This window comes from Oncorhynchus masou, chromosome 30 (genome assembly GCF_036934945.1).
Source record: "Oncorhynchus masou masou isolate Uvic2021 chromosome 30, UVic_Omas_1.1, whole genome shotgun sequence".
In the NCBI taxonomy this organism is placed as follows: Eukaryota; Metazoa; Chordata; class Actinopteri; order Salmoniformes; family Salmonidae; genus Oncorhynchus; species Oncorhynchus masou.
Genome location: NC_088241.1, coordinates 14,819,982 through 14,834,221, shown reverse-complemented (window position 1 = coordinate 14,834,221; position 14,240 = coordinate 14,819,982). Strand labels below are relative to the sequence as shown.

Genomic DNA, 14,240 nt, shown 5'->3' with positions numbered 1-14,240 from the left:
AAGAAAGAACAGATCCCAGCCTGTCTAATATAAGGTCTTTACTCCAGAGTATCCTTTATGGAAAGTGGCATGGTACTGACATGAGACAATAACAGGAGGGTGAAATACAGTGAGCTAAATGTATTGGGACAGTGAGATTGTTTTGGCTCTGTGGACTGACAGCTTTAACTTCAGGGTATTTACATTCAGATCGGGTGAAATGTTTGTACATAGGATTTGCTGGTTGTTTCAGAACATTTTGTGGCCAATTAGAAATGAATAGCAAATTCATTGCTTCATTGGAGTCACTTATTGTGAATAGAATGTTTCTGAAAATTTCTATATTAATATGGATGTTACCATGATTGCAGATAATCGACAGTTCCAGGCACAACTCCCCCATGTCTTGGGTATATGAATGATATTTGTGCATCTAAATTTGTAATTGCATCCACATTTATGTAGAAATGTTCACCCAATATGGCTGAAAATACCCTCAAATTAAATTTAAGTCTGCACTTTAACCTCTGTCATTGTAATACTTTTGGAGCTCACTATGATAAGAATCATGTTGTAAAAGGGGACAGAGAGGAGCGATTACACCATTCTCTTGAAGTTGTCTATGGCTTCCGTTGCTTTCTCCAGCTCCGTCTGGCTCTGACGCAGCTGGAAGAGGGTTAGAGAACAGGATCACAGGTCACCACACACTTCAGAAGTGGCTGATAATCTCACTTCACAAGCAGAGCCACAAGCAAAACGTTTTTACTGTGGGAATGCCTGAGTAATAACATCCTCCTTACCTTCTCAGCATCCAGATCCTGTACTTTAACAGGCACCTTCTCCTTGTAGTCACTCTTCTCCATCTTTTCTCTCAGTTTATCCATCTGTTTCTCCAGCTCTCCCTTCTTCACAGTCAACTTGGCCACCTCCTTCTCCAAGTCTATCAGACCCTGGGAGAGAGATTAACAATGAGGAGAAAAGGAAACGCAGTTGTAAAAACAGTAACAATTTCACTAGGGAATAAAGATGTCTGGTTTGGCACAGTCATCAGATGACTCGTATACACTGTCAGCCAATCACAACACAGAATAATGTGTGGTTGAAACCCGTAAAATGGACCTCTTACCTTGAGCATGAGGTGGACGGTGCACCTGTCGGAGGCAATGGCCACAGCACAGCCCTCTGGGACGGCCCCGGTGGCTGAGACGGGCTGGATGGTCTGGGAAAGAGACAGGGTCTGGATCTGCAGACTGTACTGCTCCACCAGAGACATCGTCTCACTGTCTATACACTGGAGGTAGCCTGGGGAGGGGGTATAATATGGAAAACAACACTGAGAAGTGTTCTAGTGACTAAATCATACACCCTTGCTATAACTAAGTAGTAAATATAGTACAGTGCTTGTGGTCATGTATGAACTCACAATCGGCACGTGTCTTGGTCAGGTTGTAGTCGGCCCTGAGTGAACGGATGGTCCGGACTACGGTCATCACAAACTCCATCTGACGGTCCACATCCTCACTGTGCCAGCAGAACTAGAGACGACGGCCAGACAACCACCACAAATTACAGTCAACAAAACTCATGCCCTTTGGTTTATTAAACAGTGTACTCAGTGTATCAATATAAAGTTCACCTCCTCAGTCTCAGGGTAGGGCGTGACATGGATACTAGGGTGGCCATCCTGGGATCGTCGCCGTGGCAACCTCTGGTAGAGCTCCTCGCCCACGAAGGGCATGATGGGAGCTAGGAGGAGCAGGCCGGTCTCCAGGCAGGTGAACAAAGTCTGTCTGCAGACTTCAGCCTGGCTCTGAGACCCACTGTCCTCCTCCGCCCTGGAGAACACTGGCTTCACACTCTCCTAGAGGGGTGAGGGAGGTCGAGAAGGGACGAGGATGGAGGTTGGGAGCAGGAAGTTAAGGAGTGGTAATATATTAATCCCACACACACCACCACTCAGAGGCAGACAGAGACAAGCCAAACAGACTCTCACCAGATAGACGTCACAGAGCTCGTAGAGCCAGAAGTTGTAGATGGCGGTGGTGATAGCTGGGAAGTCGTAGGCCTGGAACCCTGCATTACACAGACCCACAGCAGAACACAGACGGGACAGAATCCACCGGTCTGACACGCTCTCCTCTCCACACAGCTGACAGGAGGATAATTGGACATTTTACAGAGATATAAACCGAAATACCATATCATACAAAGACCTGTTTTCACTATAACAAATTAAGAGCATTTTCTTGAAGCAACTTTATTTCCCTTCATTTACACAGGCATGACACTGCAGTACACACACACACAATGAATAGGCCTAGATAAAGATACTGTAGTAGAGATGTCACCTGGGCTTTCTCTGAAGGAACAAAGTTGTCTCCCAGCGTCCTCATGGCAAACTTCACAGCATTCCACAGCTTGTTACAGAAGTGACGGTAACCAAGGATACGATTCACATCCATGTTAATGTCCCTACCTGAGCGAGTTAGGGGGAGAGAGGAAAAAGAAAGGGTTGTGTTGGTGTGTACATGGCATGCCAGCCATAACATGACACGGCCACATCACCAGTGGCAGGAGTGAGTGGTGTACCTTGGCTGGTGTAGGCACACAGGGCGAAGCGGAGGGCATCTGTGCCACACTCTGGGATACCAGTGGGGTAGTCCGACTTCTGTCCCTGCTTGGCCTTCTCTACCTCTACTGGGTCCAGATTACTGTCCTGCAGCTGGGCATACAGACCCTGCACACACGAAGGGTCAGCAGAGACATCTATCTATGTCCTGGTGCTTCGTTCTTGGCACTGAACCGCAGTTCAACAGCTACATGACATCATAAATGCATGACACTGATTCAAAGCAGCAAGAGACACTGTTGGTTCCTCAATCCACCTGATATAGTAAGAGTATGTACTGCAAGAGCCCTGTATAGCAGTGGTCACCAGCCGGTCGATCACCAAACATGTCTGTAGAAAAGATAAAGGCTTGCGCTCCTTAAAAAAAACAAAATAAAGGGTGTTGCGCTGTTGGCAGTAGGTGCACTTGATTCAGAAGCACTGCGCACCGGGTAGGCAAAGTACTCCCATTTTGATCTATTTCATTTCAGACCGGGAGCGTGCCTACCCGGCAATCCAATCGGATAGCTCAAATCACCATGCCGACAGCTTCCACGACCCCAGCTACAGCAAAGTTTGGTCCTAACCTACATGAGATTTGATCACTTAAAACCATGACCACAGAGAGACTGTCACAAAACAGCAAAGGACTGCTGTTTTTATGAGTTAGTTCATGTTGAAGTTTTTGTTCAGTACTGTCAACGCCATTTTTATTCAACACTATTACAAAACATAAAAACGTGCTTCTCCCTACTTCCACTCGGCTACTAATTCATTACAGCACAAGTGTCTCGATAGCCCTGCATTTGTATTATCATTAGCAGCTCATCATGTCTATTTTTATATCGAGGAATAGGGCAGAGAGTGGATCCTCTGCTGCTCTCCCTCCCCTGAGACTGGGAAAAATAGTTTCTAGATCACTGACATCATGATTTGACCTCTTCTTCAGTTGTCTTGAAAGCACCAAGACCATCAGATTGATACAGGTACCAGTCCAGTAAAAAAAAACAAGTGAATTATTTGCAAATTAACTCAAATTATGCTCAGTTCTGCCTTGCAAGTACTACACAAACTGATCTATTTTGTTATCAAAGTGAGAGTTTTTGTATCTAATATGGTCCAAGAAGAAGAACTGGCAGGCCAGGCATATATATGATAATGTATTAGGCCTACTGCACAAACCTCATTCCTACACAATTGTTTTTTAGGTAAAATGTTTGGGGGTTTTCTGTTGAAAGAAATGATTAAATAATAGCGGTAGATATCGGCTTGCTTTTTGACTACGAAAGTGACCTTGGTGGCCACTGCTCTAGAGGGCTGACTCAGCTCTAGACTTGGGTGATATACCGTTTATTCTGTATACTGGGGTATTTCAGCTGGGGGGCGTGTGCTTCGTCACTGCTTTTAACTATAGGTTAAGTATAACTATAAGAAACCTAAGATGTGTCAAATAAATGATATCCAGCTCAGGGCTCCAGCTATGCATTTGGTTCACTAACGTGCTAGCTGTGGCAAGATCAAGTGTCTTGGTTACAGCTTATTGGTTACATTCAATCCCCTCCTGGATCAAGATCCCTGTTGCCTAAATTGTTTTGTGCCCATTGTGTGCATTTCCGGTAATACTGTATACCCTTGTATGGTACAGAAACGGTATGACGGCAAGAAAATGTGGATACCTCCGAACCCGACTCAGCTCAGTTTGAGGGAGCAACACGAGGAGAGACAGATAAATGGCCTCAATAGAGCCTGGAATAGCTGCTTAATAAGCAGGCAGTACAACACCCCCTATGGGAGCACGGTGTGTTACCTCCAGAGAGATGCCTGTGATGACGTCCAGGGGGTCGATAACGTTCCCCAGAGATTTGCTCATCTTCCTCCCGTGGGCGTCCCTCACCACCGCATGGAGGTACACCTAGTATCAAACACAGCCATTACCATTACTACACAGCCATTACCATTACTATACAGGCTGTCCCCACTGTAATCAATGACATGCTACACTGGTCAGAGGCAGCAGGTGATTACTTCCAAATGAGCCTCACCTCTTTGAAGGGCAGCTTGCCAGTGAGTTTGAGGCCCATCATCACCATGCGGGCCACCCAGAAGAACAGGATGTCATGACCCGTCTCCAGCAGGGTGCCTGGATAGAACACATTCAGGTCCTGGGTCTGGACAGAGAGAGGAAAACATGTATTACACACAGAGGGTATCACACTCAGCTCTCGACACACCTTACCCACACATTCAATATCATCAATATATCTCTCAGGAACTATGGAAAGCATATGTTAACAACTTTAATACACACACCTACAGCCTCACCTCATTGGGCCAGCCGAAGATGGAGAAGGGGAAAATACCAGAGGAGAACCATGTATCCAGGACATCCTCATCTGTAACACAGAAAGTGAACAAAAAATCACTGGGTAATGGGCAAAATACTCCATTCCACTGTAAATGATCATCATTTGAGAGACGATCTTACCCTGTCGGAGGGTGACCTTGTCAGTGGAGACGTTGAAGCGCTTGGCAGCTTTATCTCTGGCCGCCTCCTCTGTCCTCCCACTCACCCAGTAATGACCATCCATGTCCTGGAGGAAGAAGACGGGAGGGAGGAAGAAGACGGGAGAAGGAAGCCAGAGAGATGGGACATGGGTTGTTTGAACAGGTGTGACTTAAATGACAGAGAAAATCAGAGAGCGAGATAGAGAGAAACGGATATCACCTCTCCTGGTGTGACTGAAGGGTCAGTCACGGTGACAAAGTAGGCTGGGATCCTGTGACCCCACCACAGCTGACGAGAGATACACCAGTCCCTGGGAGGGAGGAACAACGAATGAGGGATGAGTTCAAGTGAATATGTGAGGAAAGAAGGATTGAAGAGGGGTGAGGAAACCTGAGCACAACTGGTGACAGATGAAACACTAAAGAAGAAAAGGGGGTTGGTGCTGGAGTAGAGGTGCTCCCTGTTTTTAACTAGGGATCTAACTAGGATCTGTAATACACTTGATTTCTATAATGGAGATATTGTGGCGTGTCACCTAATGCGTAGAGAGATGGAGCACATTAAAGAGTAGAACGGGAAGGACAGCGAGGAAAGAGAAAGACTGATGACAAAAGAGAGGTATAGAAGGAAGAGGAAAACAGAACCAGAAAGGAGATGGAGGTGACCTACCTGATGTTGTCCAACCAGTTGAACCAGGTCTTATGGTGGTGGTCTGGGATGATTTTGAGTCTTCCCTCCCGGACCGAGTCAGCTGCCTGCTTGCCCATGTCAGCACAGTCCACATACCACTGAGGCTTCAGCAGGGGCTCCACTATGTCCTTAGAACGACTGGGGAGGAGAAACACACTCACATCCAATCCAGAATTTTCTCACTAACATGTTCACACAGATGTGACCACATTTCGCCCACTGATGCACGCGAAGCTGGAGAAAAACATGTCCTTATGTGCTCGTAATGTGGACTGATCGTAACGCACCTGCAGACAGGCACCACCATGGGGTTATCTTTGGTCTCCTTGAAATGGCCTCTGTCCTTCAGAGCCTGCAGCACAGCCTTCCTCGCTTCGAAACGTTTCATACCCTGAGAAAGAGAGAGGAGGTAGGCAGAGAAAAACAGAGAGGAAGTTAACAAACAGATACCACACAGAACAACAAGGCGGCAAAGGAAGAAGAGTGACCACACCACAAAGACAGCATGAAGACAAGATCCAGGTGAAGAAGAAGTGGGAGTGTACTGTACCAGGTGAAGAAGAAGTGGGAGTGTACTGTACCAGGTGAAGAAGAAGTGGGAGTGTACTGTACCAGGTGAAGAAGAAGTGGGAGTGTACTGTACCAGGTGAAGACGTAGTGGGAGTGTACTGTACCAGGTGAAGAAGTAGTGGGAGTGTACTGTACCAGGTGAAGACGTAGTGGGAGTGTACTGTACCAGGTGAAGACGTAGTGGGAGTGTACTGTACCAGGTGAAGAAGTAGTGGGAGTGTACTGTACCAGGTGAAGAAGAAGTGGGAGTGTACTGTACCAGGTGAAAAGACGTAGTGCGAGTGTACTGTACCAGGTGAAGACGTAGTGCGAGTGTACTGTACCAGGTGAAGAAGAAGTGGGAGTGTACTGTACCAGGTGAAGAAGAAGTGGGAGTGTACTGTACCAGGTGAAGACGTAGTGGGAGTGTACTGTACCAGGTGAAGAAGTAGTAAGAGTGTACTGTACCAGGTGAAGACGTAGTGGGAGTGTACTGTACCAGGTGAAGACGTAGTGGGAGTGTACTGTACCAGGTGAAGAAGTAGTGGGAGTGTACTGTACCAGGTGAAGACGTAGTGCGAGTGTACTGTACCAGGTGAAGAAGTAGTAAGAGTGTACTGTACCAGGTGAAGAGTGTACTGTACCGGTGAGTGGGAGTGTACTGTACCAGGTGAAGTGGGTAGTGGGTGAAGACGTGTACTGTACCAGGTGAAGAAGTAGTGGGAGTGTACTGTACCAGGTGAAGACGTAGTGCGAGTGTACTGTACCAGGTGAAGAAGTAGTAAGAGTGTACTGTACCAGGTGAAGAAGTAGTGGGAGTGTACTGTACCAAGTGAAGAAGAAGTGAGAGTGTACTGTACCAAGTGAAGAAGAAGTGAGAGTGTACTGTACCAGGTGAAGAAGTAGTGGGAGTGTACTGTACCAAGTGAAGAAGAAGTGAGAGTGTACTGTACCAGGTGAAGAAGTAGTGGGAGTGTACTGTACCAGGTGAAGAAGAAGTGGGAGTGTACTGTACCAGGTGAAGAAGAAGTGGGAGTGTACTGTACCAGGTGAAGAAGAAGTGGGAGTGTACTGTACCAGGTGAAGAAGAAGTGGGAGTGTACTGTACCAGGTGAAGAAGAAGTGGGAGTGTACTGTACCAGGTGAAGAAGAAGTGGGAGTGTACTGTACCAGGTGAAGACGTAGTGCGAGTGTACTGTACCAGGTGAAGAAGAAGTGGGAGTGTACTGTACCAGGTGAAGAAGAAGTGGGAGTGTACTGTACCAGGAATGGAGCTGGCACGTTGATGAGCAGGCCATTCTCATCCAGGATGTTGATGAAGGCCAGGTTGTGTCTGTTTCCAACCTCATAATCATTATGGTCATGGGCTGGGGTGATCTTCACAGCACCTGGTGGAGAGAGAAAGAAGGGGGAGAGGGAGAGAAGGTTTCGTACAGCTCAACCATCCAAACTAACAGTATCCTGCTATTCCTTCGACCACCAGATTACTACAGGCCACACAGCAGGCCACACTACATGGCCACACAGCATGGTCAGTACCTGTTCCAAAGTTGACGTCCACGAACTCATCAAACACGATGGGCATCTTCCTGTCACAGAAGGGATGAAGCACCATCTTCCCTTTAAGGTGCTGAAAGACACAGGTAAACCAAAGCGTGTTAGTTCTCAATTAGAATGCCAAAAACATTCATCAAAACAACATGTAAAATATCAAGAAAGTATCATCTTTCATGGATTTTCCCAAAGAATGTCTGTATTGGAAGGTTGGAGGGGTGTGTGTGTGGGTTGTAGAGACCTGGTATCTGGGGTCAGCAGGGTGGACAGCCACAGCAGAATCTCCCAGCATGGTCTCTATACGAGTGGTCGCCACAATCACCTCCTCATCTAACAGTGAGACAGTGGGAGACATTTAATAAGAGAAGACAGAAATAGAGGTAGGGAGAAAAAAATGGAAGGGAGAGATCAATTAACATAATTGAAAGAAACACTCAAGTTAAAGCCATGTCCCTGTACCTCCCCAGCCCAAAATTACTCTCCCCATGTCTTACCTGATCCCTCTATCTTGTAGGAGAAGGAGACCAGTACTCCAAACTCCACCTTGTCCTTGTAGCCAGGCACGGGCAGCAGAGTCCTGCCAGTCAGCTCCTTCTTATCCACCTGGACAACACAGCATCATGGGAGCGTTCATTATAGTATGCAACAGAATGGACATTTCAAAAACGGTTTAAACATTTCACAACAGAATAATACCTCTATATCCGAGATGGCAGAGTTGAGGGTGCATGACCAGTTGACCAGCCTCTTGCTCCTGTAGATCACGCCGTCCTCATGCAGACGAATGAACGCCTCCTGGACTGCATAGGACAGTTTCTAGAGAGGGAGTCACAATAGTTTAGTGTTGGGAACATTACAACGTCAGTAAAGGCTCAGTCCAGACATAGTACTTTATGTATTAGACTAATAAAGCTCTCATGAGTTGTCCATGATAACACAGTAAGAGGTGACAGGTAATGTAACGTAAAGTGTAAGGTAATGTAAATGATAGTAAACTCACAGGGTCCATGGTGAAGCAGGCTCTGTCCCAGTCCAGAGAGGAACCCAGCTTCTTCAGCTGGTGGTAGATACGGTCTCCCTTCCTACAACACAGTGCAGGGAGGAAGAAAGAGGGTGAGGGAGGAAAGAGAGGAACTCTAGCTCTTACTTTCTCTTCTATTGTTGTTCTTTCTTTTGAAACCCTCTGTCCTTCCTCTCCCACCACTCACTCGTTCTTCCACTTCCAGACCTCTTGGATGAACTGGTCTCTCCCCAGGTCGTGACGGCTCAAGCCCCTCTCCCTCATCAGTTTTTTCTCCACCACCACCTGGGTGGCGATGCCCGCGTGGTCACAGCCTGGGTTCCACAGGGTCGTCTCGCCACGCATACGGTGCCTGGGGAGAGGGAGGAAACAGGAAATGCACCATCATACTGCGATAAGGACAGAACTAGATTACAGCACTACAGAATAATGAGAATGGGACAAGACATGAATGTTGAGAGGTGAAGAGAAAAGTGGGACACGTAGAGTCATGACAGCAAGAGAGAAAGCAAGACAGCGAGACAGAGACAGCTCGAGAGAGAATGAGAGAGAAAGTGTGAGAGGTTTGTAGAAAGAAGAAAAATAATAGAGAGTGAGATTGGTGAAAGGATGTGAAAATAAACTGCTAGAAAGGGAGAGAGCAGATTGGTGTAATCAGATAGAGAATCCCATTACCATCTGGTCAGACAGTCCTGGATGGCGTTGGTTAGGGCATGGCCTAAGTGAAGAGATCCCGTCACATTGGGCGGAGGGATACACATCATGAACACTCCACGGGGGTTAGGCTCACTGATACTCTTCCGCTGAAGAATATAAGATCATCATAATAGCTTGATTATGACCTCAACCATGGGCTGGTTAAATGTCACATTTCATAAACAAGCATAAACTATTAAATACATAGAGAGTGACAGTCTCACCCCGTACTCAGGTTTGAAGTATCCCTGCTTCTCCCACCAGGAGTACCAGGCTGCCTCCACGTACAGAGGACTGTACGAGTCTGGCAGGGGGCTCAGGACATCTGACACAGGGAGAGATAGGAGTTTAATTCACACCACACACACACACACACAAAGTATAAAAGAGAGAGAGTGGTGGATTATACATGGTTAATAACAGAGATCCTATTCAATTATTCAAATTCCTAATTCTATGGTTAATAAAGCACCTTTTTTCTCTCCAGGAGGGGTGGGGACGTCGTATGAGATCACTCCCAGGTCCTTCTTCTCTGGTTTGGCCTTTTTCTGGAGAGAGACCAGAACGAGACTGAAGACACCTACTGAATGACCTTATCTAGACTTTAAAAACTGTAAAGGGAGTATACTTTAAGGATCATCATCTTGTTGGGTTCAAGTTGATCCACACAGCAATGGTCTTTGCAACAAGGAAAATGAGAAATGAAACCAGCCACCTGTCCATCTTCATACCTCTGTCAGAGGTGCCAGTTTCTTTTCTTGCTTTTTCTTCTCCTCCATCTCCTTCTTTTTTTGGAACTTCTCTAACTTCTCTCTGTTTTTAGCCTCCTTCTTCAGCTGAGCTTCTGTCTTTGGTTTGCCTGAGAGAAACACACTTTGAGAATAACATACACACTCAAACAAACTCAAGCTGACACACACACACACACAAGGAGTCAACTCATGATGCTATGTATCCAGAAAATATTCCTCCGATGTAACTAACTGATAAGATGCCAAATGTAGTGAAAACTGAAACGGATTTGCCATTCAGCTAGACAAGAAGACACCGTTGGTCTTCAGGATAATAAAGTTATTCTTCAATCTAAAGCTTCGATCTCACACACAGAAACTTGAGCAGAATTTCTGTTGCATTTGCAGTTTGCAAATGTCATCATCTCAAGCAACTTTGCAGATATACGAGTCAACTCACAATTATTATAATTGTTTTATTGCTTGCAATATACAATCAAATTGAAGGTACTTGTCATTTTATTGATTCCATATTGTTTGCAAATTTTTAAAGCTGCAACGTAACTTTTTGGGCGACCCAACCAAATTTACACAGAAATGTGTGTTATAGATCTGCCATTCTCATTGAAAACATGTCTAAGAAGCAGCAGATCTGTTCTACTTTCAATATTTCTATGCTTCCCGTTATCAAGTTTAGTTTTCGTGTCTTTAATTTTCGGTTTTGTACACCAGATTCAAAAAGCTGAAAATACAATATTTTTGGTTATGGAAAACATATATTTCACAGTGGTTTAGATGGTACAGTGATTCTCTACACTATATTTGCTTGTTATGTTGTATAAACTGAAATTCGGCGCACTATTAGAATTTTAGCCACCAGGAAATGAGGGAACAATTTCTGCATAGTGCATCTTAGTGCATCTTTAACACATACTACCAGACGAGTTACTCACAGTCAAAACATGGCCTAAGCCTCTTACCATTGGTAGCGTTGGCATCAGCAGTTGGATTAGCGTTAGCAGCAGGAACAGGAGCAACGCTGGGTTTGGGTGTGACGGGCACCATCTTCTCACAAAGAGAGATCTGTCCCAGGACCTTGACAAACTGAGGCTGGTTGACACAGGTCAGAAACCACCTGGTCACGTTCGTCAGGGCTTTCCTGTTGGACGGCTCCAAGGCCTAGTATGACATAATAAGAAGAATGTTATTGGAGTTCAAACAATGTGAAACAGGAAGATCTTACATTGGATGTTGCATGCAATTTCAGTCGAGTTGCTTTGTGTATCAGCAATGCTGCTTGAGATTATGTCACTTGCAATCTGCAACAGAAATTGCATACGGATTGCTTCGTGTGACACCAGCTTTACAGTACAACTGCGGTGTATTCATTATGCCGATTCTGTTGCTAAACGTTTTGCACAAAAAAATGTTTACTCCAAATGGAAAACGTTTTATACAACGAAAACAATAGTTTTTATAGGACAAATGCAGGTAGGCCCCCTGTTTTGTTCTGCTTGCTCCATTTAGTTCTTAAACAGTAAACAGGTTCTGTTGCAATGGGTTTATTTATTTAACTAGGCAAGTCAGTTAAGAACAAATTCTTATTTTCAATGACGGACGGCCTACCGGGGAACAGTGCCCTGTCCTGTTCAGGGACAGAACGACAGACTTTTACCTTGTCAGCTCGGGGATTTGATCCAGCAACCTTTCAGTTACTGGCACAACACTCTAACCACTAGGCTACCTGCTGCCCCTCCCGAATGAATACACCCCAGCACTCACTTACCAGACAGTCTGTTAACAGAAGACAAATACTTTCACTTCTTCCTAACTTTAAAGAATAAGGAAGAAGATACACAAATAAGATAAAAGGTAAATGTTAATATAAAGACTTGGCTCACGTATTTGAAGGGCAGGAGTGCTGCGGTTGCCACAGCGATGTCAGCCAGAGTGAGGCTGTCTCCCACCAGGAATGTTCGAGGCTCCAGGTTCTTATCTAGAACGTTTAGCACGCGCATCATCTCAGCATGAGAACTCTGCTGAAGCTGCATGGACTCATCAGAATCAGAAAAAATGATTGGTAATCAACAATGTTAACACAGGAATTTGTCTTGGGGTATGTTATATTCCAGATTAGTGTTCCCTCCCCTTGCTTTGTCATTGTTCAATCACTCCCATAGTCCAATTCATTTGAAATTAAGCAAATATTCACCATTATACTCCTATTTGTGTGTTTGTGACTGCATGGGTTTCTTCCAGTAGTGAGACCCTTTCCCTCACCTTCTTATCCACTCCCAACACCCCCAGTAGTGGGAAAACCACAGCACAGGACACAGGAGTCAGCTCATTGTCTGCAAAGCTGAGCCACTGCCACACCTGGCTCTCCTGTTTAGCATTCGACCCTATCCTCTTCCCCTGAGAGGCTAGGTACCATGCAACAGCACTGGCCCCAGAGAGCACCTCACCTCCCCCAGAGCCCAGCACCAGGCTGGGGCGAGAGCACAGGGCCAGGGAGGCAGGAGGGTCTTCTATGAGTGTGCAGAGCCGAGAGGGGCAGAACTCTGCAGCGACCAAAGCCATGAGGCTCCTGAAGTCGTCAGGGTGGGGGGAGACGTAGAGCGAAGCCATCCCTAGGAGAGGGGGGAGAATGACTGAGATTGGTGTGTCAGACAATATAATGACTGTCAAAATATAACGCTTCCATAGTGTCATTAAATAGTACAGATATGTATTTGGATGCAAACCACTTCACAAGTCATCCAATCTCAGCTAAAACTAGCTTGCTAGCAGGTTAGCTACATAACAGTACCGTTACTGTTTTGGGCATGTTTGTTTATGCTAACTCAAATTATGCTACACTAAGGTGACATCTCTTAAGTAACAAACGCTAAAGTTAGCAACAAATCTGGGAAGTAAACAGAGACAACTCCACAAACAGAGACGTGCACAGATAGCTATGCAACGATTCATGGGCTATTTTCTAGTGCAACAAACCTGACAAACTGGAAAGACATGCTAACCATTAGCGGACTAAACTCCACTCCATGATGAGTTTAATCGGCTAGCTAATCATCAGCTTTGGCAAGCTGTAACTTAAAAAAGGGACAATATGTAGTTGCTATATCCATTGTAAATAAAAAATATATATACCCATTCATTCTTGAAAAATCTAACATAGCTAAATGCCTCATGAGCTTCGTTCAATGGTCGTACACCATCATAACCCAACATATAAACTTGTTTTACTCCAATGTTTGTAAACAAAGTACTGTTAGCTAAGTGTAAAACACTATCGTCTCAAATAAAGAGTTTAAACTATCAGGTTGATATCATGAACGGTCGGTCCTTGCATCGGGAGCCGCCGGTAGCCTACTGGTTAGAGCGTTGGGCCAGTCACTGAAAGGTTGCAGGATCGAATCCCTAAGCTGACAATGTAAAAATCTATCGTTCTGAACAAGGCACTGTTCCCCGGTAGGCCGTCATTGTCAAAAATAATTTGTTCCTAACTGACTTGCCTAGTTACATTTTAAAAATCCATTGCTCCATCTATGAATTTGAGAGTTCCATTTCACATGCCTTACACCATGAATTATGTACACAAACTTTTGATATAATACATCATTTTAAAATAAATGGCACTTGAAAAAGTTATCCATACCGTTGAATGAAGAAGAAAAGGGACGTCAACTCATGAGTTCCGGATAAGCAGCGTCTTACAGTAGTCGGCAGTCTGATGCAATGTTGCGCACATGTTTGGTTCGAAGGACCTTTGGACAGATTCATTTCCGCCACATCAAGGCGGCCTGTAAGAATGCCTTTTTCAAATTGACCATGACATATGTCCAGACTCTTACTCACATCAATTATTGCAGTGTTATGAATGTGCAAATTAAAACGATCCAGCTT

At 45.2% G+C, this 14,240-nt stretch overlaps 1 protein-coding gene and 1 long non-coding RNA gene across 2 annotated transcripts; one reads left to right on the top strand and one right to left on the bottom strand.

The window, feature by feature from the left end:
- Positions 1 to 23: 23 nt before the first annotated feature.
- Positions 24 to 14,092, bottom strand: LOC135522122 (valine--tRNA ligase-like). The gene is made up of 30 exons (XM_064948104.1): positions 13,993 to 14,092; positions 12,615 to 12,964; positions 12,236 to 12,379; positions 11,315 to 11,513; positions 10,335 to 10,462; positions 10,076 to 10,151; positions 9,828 to 9,928; positions 9,583 to 9,710; positions 9,095 to 9,259; positions 8,887 to 8,968; positions 8,583 to 8,702; positions 8,381 to 8,489; positions 8,128 to 8,216; positions 7,872 to 7,962; positions 7,596 to 7,720; positions 6,071 to 6,174; positions 5,763 to 5,921; positions 5,313 to 5,403; positions 5,073 to 5,178; positions 4,910 to 4,980; positions 4,630 to 4,755; positions 4,395 to 4,499; positions 2,569 to 2,716; positions 2,328 to 2,455; positions 1,973 to 2,128; positions 1,616 to 1,840; positions 1,403 to 1,514; positions 1,106 to 1,281; positions 780 to 929; positions 24 to 645 (listed from the first exon to the last, which is right to left on the bottom strand). Exons 2-30 carry the CDS (start codon positions 12,960 to 12,962, stop codon positions 577 to 579), a joined length of 3,831 nt encoding a protein of 1,276 aa, XP_064804176.1. The 5' UTR covers positions 12,963 to 12,964; positions 13,993 to 14,092; the 3' UTR covers positions 24 to 576.
- LOC135522124 (uncharacterized) lies at positions 6,166 to 6,746 on the top strand. Its single transcript, XR_010452648.1, has 2 exons — positions 6,166 to 6,615; positions 6,680 to 6,746. It is a non-coding gene; the product is annotated as an uncharacterized LOC135522124 (long non-coding RNA).
- Positions 14,093 to 14,240: the final 148 nt, after the last annotated feature.